Source organism: Desmodus rotundus, chromosome 5 (assembly GCF_022682495.2).
Source record: "Desmodus rotundus isolate HL8 chromosome 5, HLdesRot8A.1, whole genome shotgun sequence".
Taxonomy (NCBI): Eukaryota; Metazoa; Chordata; class Mammalia; order Chiroptera; family Phyllostomidae; genus Desmodus; species Desmodus rotundus.
Genome location: NC_071391.1, coordinates 100625574 through 100640510, shown reverse-complemented (window position 1 = coordinate 100640510; position 14937 = coordinate 100625574). Strand labels below are relative to the sequence as shown.

The 14937-nt window shown below is 42.5% G+C and overlaps 1 protein-coding gene across 2 annotated transcripts in view; it reads right to left on the bottom strand.

The window, feature by feature from the left end:
- VWA3B (von Willebrand factor A domain containing 3B) overlaps positions 1-14937 on the bottom strand; it is a 163320-nt gene that overhangs the window by 103211 nt on the left and 45172 nt on the right. For both annotated transcript variants that reach the window (XM_045204785.2, XM_053925321.1), the window contains exon 8: positions 4150-4275. In XM_045204785.2, coding sequence (XP_045060720.2) covers positions 4150-4275 — 126 coding nt within the window. The remainder of the gene's footprint in view (positions 1-4149; positions 4276-14937) is intronic.

Here is a 14937-nt window from a genome sequence, read left to right as displayed (position 1 = left end):
ACACTCACAGAATGCTCAGATGTACCAATATCAATGTCTCTGAACAGCTCGGCACCTCAGGGGAGAACCACACCCTCCTCTTTTTCTTTATGAACAGCTGTGTTAAGGTATAACTGACATATGATAAACCATATACATTTAAAATGTACAAATTGATAACTTTTGACATATGTATGGTTAGGTTTATGTTTATCATCTTGCTATTTGTTTTCTATCAGTTTCTGGCCTTTGTTCTCTCTCTTTTTTTTTCTGACAGCTTTTGGTATAAATATTTTCAATTCTACTATATTTTCTCTGTTGGCTTGTTTTGTCAGTTAGTGCTTATGTAAGGTTTATGGTATACATCTTTAATGTTTCATGGTCTAATTTCAATGGATATTATACCACTTCATGCAATATAAAATAACCTCACAATAGTTTGTTTCCATTTCTCCCCTCCTGGATATACTTTTTTGAAGTTCAGTGGTTTGTTGTTTTTAACTGTATTAAAATATATACAACCTTAAATCAACCATTTTTAGGTGTGCGATTCGGTGGCGTTAAGTACCTTCACATTGTTGTGCAACCATCAACAACGTGTAACTCTAAAACTCTCCGCGTCCCAAATGAAACCTCTGTCATCACTAAATAATGACTCCCCATGCCCCGTTACCCCAGGCCCAGGGAATGACTGTTCTACTTTCTGTCTCTATAATTCTGGCTATAAATTTACCTCATACAAGTGAAATTGTAAAATATTTGTCATTTTGTGTCTAGCTTATTTTACTTAGCATAATATCTTCAAAGTTTATCCATGTTGTAGCATGTCAGAATGTCCTTCCTTTTTAAATCTGAATAATATATTGTATGTATATACACATTTTGTTTATCCGGTCATGTCAGTGGACATATGGGTCGTTTATCTTGGGAACTAATGAATAATGCTGCTATTTCTCTCCCAGCTCTTATGCTAGTGTTTCATGCATTTTATTTATACATTTGTTATAGACTTATTATTTTTACTTAAACAGTAAATTGTCTTTGAAGTATCTGAATAAAAATATCACGTATTTACCCGTGCAGTTATTTCTGGTGTTCTTTATCACTTTGTGTAGATCCACATTTTCATTCATTTTTCCATATAAAAGTATTATTCTCCACCTGCCCAAAAGATTTCCTCTGACTTTTCCTGAAGTGCAGATGTGCTGATAATAAATTTTTTAGCTTTTGTTTGTCTTTGGTTTTGAAATACAGTTTCATGGACTATAGAGTTCTACATTGAAAATTTAAAGTACTGAATGAAAACAAGTGTTGCTCCACTGTCTTTTCACTCATAACCAAGAATATTCTGTCATATTTATCCTTGTTCCTTTGTACAAGGGTGTCTTTTTTTTCCTTTGGTTGCTTTTAAGATTTCCTCTGTCATACTGGTTTTGAGCAAATTGATTATAATGTTCCTTGGTATAGTTTCCTTAATTTTCCTGTACTTGGCACTCACTGAACTTGAATGTCTGGGTTATAGTTTTCATCAAATTTGGGAATTTTTCAATCTTAACTTCTTCAAATATTTTTCTGTTGCCTGTTCTTGCCTCTCCTTGGGAATTCTATGTATATTTGGCCACTCGAAGTTTTCCCACAGCTCACTGATGCTCTGTTTGTTGTTGGTTATTTGTTTTTTATTTGTTCGCTTATTATTTTTCTGTATATGTCTTATTTTGGATAGTTTTTATTGCTGTGTCTTCAGTTTCATTAATCTTTTTATTCCTGCAATGTCTAACTGCCATTTATCCTATTCATCTAAAATAATTTCTTCCCTAAAAGTTTTCATCTCAAAAAGTTCAACATGTATCTTTTTAAATATCTTCCCTGTCCCTACTTAATTTTTTGAACATACAGAATACAGTAATAATAACTGTTCGAATGTCTTTTTCTGCCAATTCCAATTTCTGTGTCAGTTCCCAGTCAGTTTGATTGATTAATAATTCAGGGTAACATTTTCTGCTTCTTTTCATGCCTAGTAATCTTTAATTGGATGCCAATTATTGTGAATTTACTTTGATGGGTACTGGATGTTTCTCTGTTCTTATCAATCTTCGTGAGCTTTGTTCTATGATGCACTTACCTATGAAAAGTTATTTCCTTTCATATCTTGTTTTAATGATTTCGTAGGAGGGCCCAGAGCTCAGTGTAAGGCTAGTCAGTCCCCATTAATGAGTTGATACTTTCCCAAGTATTCTTCTCAGTGCCTCACAGGTTGGGCTGGTGAGAACAGTGCAAGCTCCAAGCCCTTTCTTTGTAATTCTTTCAAATGGATCTTTCCCAACCTCAGGTAATTCCCTCACATAAATGAGCTGATCAGTATTAAGCAGAATTCTCAAGGGGGCTCTCTACAGATTTCCTGAGTTCTCTCTCTGCGCACCTCTCCCCTCTCTGATACTTTGTCCTGAGAAATCTAAATGTCTTGGTCTCCCAGGACTCTTCACTCCGGCTACCAAACTCAGAAGTTTGCTGTGACCCACTGAGATCCTTCTTCCCACATTGTGGCCTGGAAACTCTCTCAAAGCGTTAAGCTGGGATAATCATAGAGCTCACCCTGGATTTTCCCTGTATCTCAGGGATCACTGGCCTTCATTGCTTAGTGTCCAGTGTCTTTAAAAACCATTGTCTCATATATTCTTGTCAGTTTTTCTCCCAGGGAATTCTCCTGTCTTGTGCCTGGTAATTAAAAGAGGTCAAAATTACAGTGATCAAAATGTTTGGCCTCACCATCTTCTTATCCCAGGAATCAGGCCGATGAGCCATCTCTGCCTCCTGGCCACACCGTCTTAGGTGCCCGCTGATCCCAGAACCAGTGTGCCCAGCCCAGGGGCCACAGATGGGCTGCTATGCCCAGGAAGGGATTTTTTAGTCTAATCCACATGAAGGCTCCATATACAATGGCCGCCCACATAGTCTCTTCCACCTGGTACTGGTACATTCTGGTACTGGGTGGGTACCAGACACTGATGTTTTTACTGATGCACTAGATTTGAATCTGGTTTTATCACTTTTAGCTGTGTGGCCTTGGATAACCCTGAGGGTTATTTGAACCTAAATGAAAACAATAGTAACATCTATCTTATAAGATTGTGGGAATGATTAAATGAGTTAATACTTGTGAAGAGCCCCAAACAGTGCTTAACATGTAAGGTATGTGCTGTAAGTGTTAACTGCTGTTATCAAGGGTGCCCTAAATGAAACCAGTGCCTTACAAAGGAAATCTTTTACTAAGTTCCAGCACTCACGCACAAGAGTCAGTAGGCTGTATTAACTCCCCTACCTGTGAAAGGGAAAAGGTGCGCTAGCATTTGCCAAGTTCTGCATGGTGCAAAGCATACATTGTTTTACTTCATTTTAGCCATAATCCCTCAAGACTGATATTATTCTAATCATTTCACAGAAGAATAAACTAAGATTTAAAGAGGCTAACTCAGGTTAATCTAGTGATGGAGATAAAATTTACAACAGATTTTTCTCACTGGAAAACTTAGGCTCCTCTGAATCCTCTTCTCAACTAGACAGTGACCTTTGGGCTTTCTGCTGGTCTTTGCATTGCCCAATTTTAGCAAATAACCTACTAAGTCAGTTTAGCCAGAATCCCCTCGATATCCCAGGTGACATCTGATCACTGTGGCCTGTCTACAGCAAGAATCCTGTTGGGTCAGTTTAGCCAGAAATCCCCACCATCCCTGATGTTTCTTCTCAGTAGTTTCCTATCCACCTACAGAACCCCTCCCACACACTGCCCCTTGGCTATAAATCCCCATTTGTCCATGTGGTGTTCATAACTGAGCCTAGTTTGTATCTTACAACAAGGAAAAGAGATGATACAAACTGGACTACTGCAACAGGAAAAAGAGATTAGTCTAGAATATAATCTGCTTTTACTGTTTTAACTACTGTCCAGCTCTGGTTTTTCTTTAACAATCTCCATACGCATACACACATGACCATGCATAAACATGTATGCACACACATGTGCACATGTACACATGAGCACATGAACACACAGCTCCAGACACTCTCCTCAGGCCGGGATGAGTACTCTTTGGTAAAGAACTTGGAAACAGCCCCCATCCCCAACCAGCAGCAATTTTGACTCTCACAGTAGTGACTATAAGCAGCACCCACCACAGTCTATTGTGGCCACATCAGACTTGGAAGGCTCGGCCACCAGCCTCTGGATCTGGGCCAGCGTGCTGCAGGCTTCCTCCATCTCCCTCCAAATGAGAAACACGTCCTCTCGGACCTCAGCTCCTGGGAGGGAAACACAGTGTGAGTGTGTGGCTGGCCCAATAGCTCTCTGGTAGTTCTAGCAGACCTGGCACATCCCAGCCAGTTTTCTAGAACATGTCTGAGCATCAAATTCCATGTTCCCCACTAAGCTCTGAGAAGCAGAACTTAAGTCCCTAAGGAAGTGCTAGTCATCTCAAGAAATCATAAAGGCAGATTTTGGGAGGCCATCAATCTTTATAAAGTAAATATTTGTAGCAGCTAGAATTGTTTAAGATGAATTATTGACAATATTCAAATGTGATAAAGAATAAAAATATTCAAAGGCACCTAATAAATACCATGGTGAATGCAATGAGGAAGGAAAATTTACTGGTTTATGGAAATGATGACCCTCATCCTTCCTTGATTTAGCTGAGACTGCCTACTTCTTCAAAAGCACATTCACAAGTCTTTATTTTCCCCTGATGTAATCACGAGTCTTTGGCCTCCTTTTCTGGACCTCTGCTGTCTCTGTTTAGAGCTCGTTTGGACTGTATTATTTTATTTTTAATGAATGGCTCATTTATGTCACTCTTACAATCAATCAATCAATCAATCAATCAAAATTCATCTATGGTAAGACATCCAAGGTTGGGATAGAGGCTCTGGCCTCACCTAGGTCCAGGCTCTAACACATTCGTAGTTTCTGGAGGTTAAGGTGGGTGTAAGAGCAGAAAGGATACAGGTATGGCTATAAAACTTCAACAGGAGGGATCCTGTGGTGGTATCTTGACTGTGTCAATGTCAATATCCTACTTGTGATGTTGTCCTATAGTTTTGCAAGATGTTACTGTAGGCAGAAACTGGGTAAAGGGCACGTGGGTAATTCTGCACCATTTCTTACAACTTTACACGAGCCTACAATGATCTCCACACCTCTGTGCTGTGCACATGTGGCCAGTGGTGATGCCAAGAGGCCACCTTGAGTGGAAGATGCCTCCCACACATTTTTAGGGGCATCCGCGGGCCCAGCCACCAGCCCGGCACTACTCAAGGCACCATGGAAGCCACAGGAGACTCCCTGCTTTAGGGCTGCTTTTAATATAGTTGTGTAGACAAGAATTTAGCAGTTGTGTTCTCTAGTTTTAAAAACCCCATTCCAATAAAAACATTATTTAAAAAAACACAACAAACAACTCTATTTCACAGATTTGAAGGGGTTGGCTCAGAGAACACCGATGATGTTATTGTTGAAGTAAGCTGGGTCCAAATTCTGTAATGATAAACACCTTTTTGGGGTACTTGCTATGTGCCTGGCATTATGTTTGGGCCTTTCTGAACATTTTCTCATTGCTTTTCACCACAACTCTGCAGGAAAATTCTATTCTTGTCCCCATCTTATAGCTGTGTAAACTGAGGAAGAGCGAGTTGTCCAAGTCACACTGTCAATGAGTAGCAGAGCACAGTCAAGCCCAGGTTGATGTGATTGCACCAACTCAGCCACCATGACTAGGTGCCCTGATCAAGTGGTGAATGGTTAGAAAGGGGCCCTGCAGCCCCTCCTTCTGCTACTGATGAGACCCCACTTACCACACCTGTCTACAAACAGCCCACAGACCACTGAGATCACACAGCCACAGAGAATGAAAGACCACAATCAAGTCTACAGGCCATCCCAGAAGATTCATGCACCAGGGCAAAGGGCTAACCCTAAGCCACCAAGACAGACTGGGACAGACCAGAGTCGATGTCTCTGACTTAAAAAGTAGTCAAGAAGGGCAGGGTAGAAGTAAAGGGACACGAGAACTCTGGCCCTCCCAAAGTTAGCCAGATCTGTGCTTGTAAAGAAATGGTGACAAGTCCTGGCACAGATGGATGGCCACCATGGCTTTGCAAGCACCCACAGTCCAGGGAGTGAAATGTGATGTGTACCCAGTTCTGTGCTGGAACTCCAAAACTATCACTGGCTGCTGCCAAAGGCAAACCATAAGCCCACAGGCCATTCTGCTGCTGTGAAAGCAACCTGACTTCCAGCTGCTGGCTGCAGCATGGACATGATAAGTAGCAGGTTCTCTCTTAAAACATTTCAAATGAGTCAAGGCATTTCATTCACATCTTAAGAGGGAGTGACTACAGGTCAGCATCCAATGAAAAATTTCCACGAAAACACAGTTGGCTCTTGGTCCAAGGACAGGGGAGTGTGCTTAAGGAGCAGCAGTGACCTGAGATGCACTCTCCTGTGCAAGTCACAATCAGGATTATCACCACACTTGTTGGCCATTGTAATTAGGGGGCTATAAATTCCTTTTTTCTCAAGCCCACAAAAGTACTTGTTATTTGAGGCAAGAAGAAGTCTGGCTAAAAGGATTACAGTTCCAAGCAGCCAAAATCCTATTGTTAATGGCACTATTTTTCACTTTGTAGATATAACTTAGAAAAGGGTATGGAAATTATACTTTCCTCGCTGGACAAGAAAACTGGAAGAGACCTCTAATCTACTCAGACTGTTTTTCAGACCCAAGGCCAGCCTGGCCCCCACCACCACCACCACGACGCTGGTTCATCTGCAGGTGGCTGCCCCGCTGCTCTAGGACACGGGCTATAGGGAACTGTTCCACATGTGGGAAATGTAGCCCAGCTCCCACTTGGAAAAGCCAGTGGGTGCGAGGTTTGGCAGGCAGGACCCACGCACATGGACAGGTTCTCCCGTGGGGAATCAGGCCTGCATTGTACCTAGGCTGCTGTGAGGCTTGCTTTTGCTAAAACTCCCTCACCCTGGATTGAGGCAGCAAATGTCAACTAAGTATCTTGAACTTCCTAAAGTCTGTGCTAAACCTCTCAAGTATGGAGTGTAACCAGTTCAACCACTTTCCCCCTTGAGCTGTAACATCCTTCTTTTTGAATTAGCAGCATTCTGTCCTTTGTTGTCTGTAAAAGGTAATCACCTACAGTGAACCTGTGCATAGTAAATGAGGACCGTCCTCAATGTAATGTGCCCAGAAAAGGAATAAAAGTCTGTCCAGGCAGGGGTCGGCTCTCTCTCTCTTGGGCTCTCTCTGGCCCTCTTCCCCTCTCTCACTTAGAGAGTGGCTGTGCCATCCCTTTTTCTCCACAGGATTTCTGTAGTCCGTGTATAGTTGTCTATTGCTGCCACAACACAGGATCCTGCTGGCCAGGATCCACATCAACGGGCCATACCACACTACGTAAGGGAAGAATGAGGCAGAAAGGATGGCAGCAGGTGACTTGGAGAAGAGCAGGCACTCACAGCTTCAAATCTCTTCGTTGAAAGGCCCAAAGAACTCACCAAGGTACAGACACTCTAGTTTCTGTGGTAACTGAGAAAAGTGCTGACATCCTCATTGCTCAGAGTCAAAAACCTGAAAATTCTCAGCCATGTGTTCAGGTATCACAGACTTGGGATCATGACCAAATTCCTCTGTGTGGGGAACCAGATCAGAACTTGAGCTGTGCTTTTATTGCACTTGTCAGCTACGGCTTTGATTCTGGGATCCTCCAACAGGGAAGGGTCCTCAGGCTTGGCCCAGGGCCTGTCAGGAAATCCAAGAGAACTGTAGGCAGTCACCACAACGCCTTTGGAATGACAATACTGGATAAACTTTTGGAGAGTATGACGTGGCTGGTAACAACTGCTGTGCCCCACAGACCCAGCCTGAAGGACCATTACGGGCAGCTATAGATTCTTAAGCTGGCAATCAGGAAACAGAACAACTCAAAAGTATCCCTCTAAGTAGTTTCTTTAAAAACTAAACAAAACAAAAGCAACTAATGAACAAGAAAAAACACAGGACAGTAAAAAGCATAACTCACAATGTAGAGATTTTATTTCAAGTTACTTCACAGGCAGAGTGGAAGGGCTGCCATTTTTACCAGGGGTCACTTCTGAGAGGGTCTTAGCTAAGATATGGGACAGCTGCAGCCCAAGGAGACAACCCCACTGGAAACAGAAGAGGAAGGAGGACAAGGCACAGGAAACACCAGTGTTCAGAGAGCTCTGCGAACTTAAAATTCTCCAGGCTCAACCAGAGAAAAGACGAAACAACAACATAGCTTAATGGTTCTCGACCATCAGAGTATCAGCCAGCCAAGGCCTACAGTGCTCAGTAGCAGGAGACAGTTCCTGTCAGAGACATCTGGGTGACCTAAAAGATCCTCCAACCCATGGACTGCTCCTGCACTAACCCCTGACATCGTCCACATGCCATGGTAACAACCTGAAGGCTCACCTAATGCTGACATCAGCTGGGAGAGATGTCACAGTACACTGCTGCTCTCCGTTTGCTCCCAGCACTGAATTCTCAGACTGGCTCATTTAACAAATGAAACAAGACCCAGGTCAGATATGTTTTCTTTTTTTTAAGTGTATTTTATTGATTATGCTATTACAGTTGTTCCATTTTTTCTTCCCCTTTATTCCCCTCTACCCTGCACTGCCCCCTCCCACTAGCATTCTCCACTCCTTGTTCATGTCCATGGGTTGTACATATAAGTTCTTTAGCTTCTCCATTTCCTATATTATTCTTAACCTCCCCCTCTCTCTTTTGTTCCAACCATTATGCTTCTTATTCCCTGTACCTTTTACCCTATCCTGCCCCCTCTCCCTCCCTGCTAATAACCCTCCATGTGATCTCCATTTCTGTGATTCTGTTCCTGTTCTAGTTGTTTGGTTAGTTTGTTCTTGTTTTTGCTTTTTTTTTAGGTTCATTTGTTGATAGTTGTGAGTTTGTTGTCATTTTATTATTCATAGTTTTGATCATCTTTTTCTTACATAAGTCTCTTTAACATTCATATAATAAGAGCTTGGTGATGATGAACTCCTTTAACTTGACCTTACACATCGGCAACAGACGTTGCATTGTGGTGCTGTCGGGGAGGGATCAGAGAGGGAACAATGCTACTTGCTCGGCTCTCGGCTGGCATTCAGACACTTCTCCCACTGCCCACAAGCAAATTAGGCCCTTCTGGTGCTGATTCCCAGGTGGGTGGGTTTGTGTAGGTTCTAGAACCCTGTGGGTGTTTCCAGTGAACTTCCCTGGGAGGCTGGGAGTTTCTCCTGCCACGACAAACTGCACAGGTTTTATAGCCAGAGGCTTTGAGGTTTTCTTTTCCAGTGATGGAACCCTGGGTTGCGCAGTCTGTCTCACTCCCCAGTTGTTCCTCCTGGTTTACCTGCATGCAAATGTGAGGCCACCTGGTCTACCATCCACAGCCTCACTGGCCCATCATCTCCACCTGGGCTTCCCATCTCCACCCCTCCTACCAGTCTGGATGAATGTCTCTTCGTTAACTCCTTGGTTGTCAGACTTGTTGTCAGAGTTCAATTTCTGGCAGTTCTGGTTATTTTCTGTTTTTAAATTCGTTGTTGTCCTTCTTTTGGTTGTGTGAGCAGGCAAAGTGTATGTGTCTACCTATGCCTCCATCTTGGCCAGAAGTCTCAGATATGTTTTGTTGTGTCAGGGGAAGAGCCCAGAGTACCTGCCACGAAACACCACTGTTCTGTCAAATCTTCCATGTAACATCTACAGGAATAAGTCCACTTTGAGTTGAATTTCTTAATCTATTCAATTAGCAAATATTTGTTGAGCAGATACTCTGTGGTGGGTGCACATGGCCAGTGCCAGGATGCAGTAGTGAACAGGGCCCTGCTCCCTGAGGTGGCACTTGAGTCTGGGGCTCAAGACTCCAAAACACTCCACTCCTTCTAATACTCTGACACTATGAACCTGGTCAGAGAGCACTGTCCTCCCAGGCCTCTAGGACCCTTTCTTCCCACTATCCTCCCTATCAGGGGGGCTCATAGCCCTCCAGACACTCACCTAGCCCCACCCTTCATTCAAGGCACTTTACTGGCTCCACCATCAAGCTTGGCCCAGCCGCCCCCAGAAACACTGGTCTGCCTTCTTCTCAACTCCTGGGAACCAGCCACAGCCACTGTTATGTCCTTTGCTGCCAGGACACAATCTCGGGCCATGCACTAGATGGGCTGGCAGTACATGCAATTCCTGGCTGCCTGTCATTCCAACCTCCAGTTCAAAGAGCACAAAGAATCATGAGTATTGTAAATTAGTATACACATGACCTTGAATCCAGTTTGATTTACGTCAACCCTGTTTAGTTGGTAGCTGCTTACAACAACACAGCTCCCCACTCAGCAGTGTGTGTCCATGGCCAAACCCTGCTGTTGAAGCTATGGTCTACAGCTATGCTGTGGAGTTAGTGTGTAGTCTTGGGTTGCTGTTTATGTTGGCACAGCCCAACTTTGCCACTGGACTGTAGTCATCTTGAGTGTGGGGACAGTGTTTTTTCTTTTTTTGTATCTTCCAGAGCACTTAGCAAAGGATCCAGTGTTTTTGGTAAGAATTCCTATCCTTCCTTGTTTTTCTTTTTCCTACATATGAAGAAACAGTTATTGAGCACCTGAACATTCTTTTTGACTCACCACTGGCAGCCCCCAAATAGCAAAAATCTCTTCTGGGTGATATATGACAGGCTCTTATCATCTGAGTATATGGCTATGCCCTAGCTATTCCAAACATTAACCGTGACATACCCCAAAGTAGTAAGTCATTTCCATTTAGATCTTCATTCCACAGATAGGCAAGTCTTCCCCGAATATCTGAAACATTATCATTCTAACGGCAGGAGGGGAAAGGCAATTAGAAAAGCAGCTAGACATGGCACTAGTCCAAGGACAATTTAATGTAGCCCTAGGAGATGGCAGTCCAGAAACAAACCCCCGTCAGTAACCTTGAATCCCAGACCATCCCCAGGTCCTACTGAGGGTCATTTGCCTTTGGCCCTTTCCCCATTGCCCAGGACTCCTGGGTGAAGAATGGACTGAGCTGGGTAGAGACCTTGTTGTCTGCCTGTGCACTAAACTGCTATTCAGTCATGAGCATTGAGAGAGCTGAATATAACCATCAAACAGCTGCATTCTTAGGAAAAAGCAGCACGCGCTTCTATTTTCAGGAAGCAATATATAACATTTTAAAAATATTAAAAAACTGTGAGGTGCTTAAAATTCCCAGAGACCTAAACTTATGACATAGGTCTGGTGAAAGGGACTTATTACATCTACAAAAGGATTGAAAGTGGTGAAATCAGTAGTTTTTGTCATAATGAAAATATTCCCAGTTACTTGTGTTAAATTATTTATATATTAAGATATTTTGTCGTCAAGAGGTCACTGAACACCTGCTGGCTTGATCCGGCCCCACAGCGCTAACTGCTCAGGTGAGTGTGGATCTGTGCTCAGTCTTGCTCTATGGAATTAACCACTAATTAAAGTGAAAAAAAAAGTCATTTTGCCATCTGGATAAACATCTGACATCTTAGGGACAATAAATATACAAGGTCTGTTTGGAAAAAGTCCAGCCATTATTAATATAATGAGAATGGTTTGCAAGATATTGATGTAACCTGGCAGCCAAGGAGAATGGACTGGAATGCACATGTGTGAATAATGACGACTTCACTGTGCTAGTCAGTGGGGGTGGTAGATGCAGTTGAATGAGCATGGGTGCTGTGTGGTTGTCACATTCAAAATGACTGAGCCAGTAGAGCAACAAATCTGCATCAAATTTTGTGTTAAGCTTGAACATTCCTCCACAGGAATTATTTGGATGATTCAGAAGGCTGCACCTATGGGCAACTGGTGATTGGCAGCTTCATCACAACAGTGCTCCTGCTCATGCATCACATCTCATGAAGAGTTTTTTTGACAAACATGAAACCACCCAAGTGACTCAGCCCCCTATAGCCCAGTTTTGGTGCCCTGCAACTTCTGTTTTTTCCCAAAACTAAAATCGCCCTTGAAAGGAAAGAAATTTCAGACTGTCTATGAGATTCAAGAAAATATGATGGGGCAGGTGATGACAATTGGGAGAACTGTATGAGGTCCCAGGGTGCCTACTTTGAAGGGGACTGAGACATCATTGTCCTGTGTATGTTTCTTATATCTTGTATCTTCTTCAATAAATATCTCTATTTTCCATATTATATGGCTGAATACTTTTTGGACAGACATCCTCATATATGAAAAGGGACCCCCCAAAACAGGATTATCTTCTAGAGGGCAGGCCCCTTGTAGTACAGGCTTTCCCTTCTAGGTGAGTGTTCTAGGAACCCATCTGTATCAGTGTAGCAACTAGCATTGTTGTGAGAGGCTGCATTTGGCTTCAGTGAAATTTGTTTGAACTCTTTCAATGCCATTGCTCATGCCCTGATAATGCACCTGCACACACCACGCTGAGTGTTTAGCAGGTTTTGACCAAAAACAGCATGACCCCTATGTCCTACCCTCCCTATTCACTCGATCTCACCCCAAGTGACTTTTTTGTCTCCCTGGATGATAAAAGCCCTCAAAGGGAAATGTTTTGCTGATGTGGAAGAGGTGAAACAAAAAATGGCAAAGCACTAAAAGGCATCAAAATTGACAAGTTCAGAAACACTTTTGAGCAGTGAAAATAATCTTGATAGGTATATTGCCTCAAATGGAGAGTACTTGGAAGGTGACTGGAGTTTAACATGTAAGAATAAATACACAATTTTTTACAAGTAAATTCTAGGGTTTTTTTGGATTCCCCTTGTAAGTTTCACAAGGCCCATGCTGTCTTAAAAAGCAATTTCAAATACCAAGTATGGGCAACTCTTAGTACGTAGTTCTTATTAAGCTCCTACTAAGCACTATGGCACTAGCTCCTGGATCCTCCCTTCTAAGTGGAGAACTGTAAAGTGCAAATTTAATGTGGTCTAGTCCAACATTCCCATAGAAATCCTGAATATAAACCACCACCATTCTTTCCATGGTAAAAAGCAAGTGCTCCACCAAACTTGCAAGAAGCATGACTTGTGGCTCTGGGTACTACCAGGCAAGTAGGTGATAAAAACACAGCCATGGGGGTGGAGAAGCAATAGCTAAAGAAAAACATACCAAAAACACCAGTGAATGTAACTTTGTTAAATAAATCCAGTCTATTTATAAATACCATTTTAAGTAAATTTTATTGATTATGCTATCACAGTTGTCCCAATTTTGTTTCCCCTTTATCCCCCTCTGCCATGCATCATGCCTCCCACCGGCATTCTCCCCCACCCTCAGTTCATCTCCATGGGTCATATATATAAGGTCTTTGGCTTCTCCATTTCCCATACCATTCTTAACCTCCCCCTGCCTATTTTGTACCTACCAACTATGCTTTTTATTCCCTGTACCTTTTTTCCCCATTCTTCTCCTCCCCCTCCCCACTGATATCCCTCCATGTGATCTCCAGTTCTGTGACTCTGTTCCTGTTCTAGTTGTTTGGTTAGTTTGGGGTATTTTTTGCTTTATTTTTTACGGTTCACTTGTCAATAATTGTGAGTTTGTTGCCATTTCACTGTTCATAGTTTTGATCTTCTTTTTCTTTTTAAAAAATATATTTACTGATTATGCTATTACAGTTGTGCCATTTCCAACCCCTTCACTCCACTCCATCCTGCACACCCCCTCCCTCCCACATTCCCCCCCCCCCTTTAGTTCATGTCCATGGGTCATACTTACAAGTTCTTTGGCTTCTACATTTCCTATACTATTCTTACCCTCCCCCTGTCTATTTTCCACTTATCATCTATGCTACTCATTCTCTGTACCTTTCCCCCACTCTCCCCCTCCCACTCCCCTATTGACAACCCTCCATGCGATCTCCATCTCTATGGTTCTGTTCCTGTTCTAGTTGTTTGCCTAGTTTACTCTTGTTTTTGTTTTAGGTGTGGTTGTTAATAACTGAGTTTGCTGTCATTTTTACTGTTCCTATTTTTGATCTTCTTTTTCTTAGGTAAGTCCCTTTATTTAACATTTCATATAGTAAGGGCTTGGTGATGATGAACTCCCTTAACTTGACCTTATCTGGGAAGCACTTTATCTGCCCTTCCATTCTAAATGATAGCTTTGCTGGACACAGTAATCTTGGATGTAGGTCCTTGCCTTTCATGACTTGGAATACTTCTTGCCAGCCCCTTCTTGTATGCAAGGTTTCTTTTGAGGAATAAGCTGCTAGTCTTATGGGAACTCCTTTATAGGTAACTGTGTCCTTTTCTCTTGCTGCTTCTAAGATTCTCTCCTTATCTTTCATCTTGGGTAACTTAATGATGATGTGCCTTGGTGTGTTCCTCCTTGGGTCCAGCTTCTTTGGGACTCTCTCAGCTTCCTGGACTTCCTGGAAGTCTATTTCCTTTGCCAGATTAGGGAAGTTCTCCTTCATTATTTGTTCAAATAAGTTTTCAATTTTTTGTTCTTCCTCTTCTCCTTCTGGCACCCCTGTAATTTGGATGTTGGAACGTTTCAAGATGTTCCTAAGCCTCTCCTCATTTTTCCGAATTCTTGTTTCTTCATTCTTTTCTGGTTGGATGTTTCTTTCTTCCTTCTGGTCCACGCTGTTGACTTGACTCCCAGTTTCTTTCCCATAACTATTGGTTCCCTGTACATTTTCCTTTGTTTCTCTTAGCATAGCCTTCATTTTTTCATCTAGTTTTCGACCATATTCAACCAATTCTGTGAACTTCCTGATTACCAGTGTTTTGAACTGTGCATCTGATAGGTTGGCTATCTGTTCGCTGCTTAGTTGAATTATTTCTGGAGCTTTGAAGTGTTCTGTCATTTGGGCCATTTTCTTTTGTCTTGGTGCTTCTGTTACTTACAGGGGC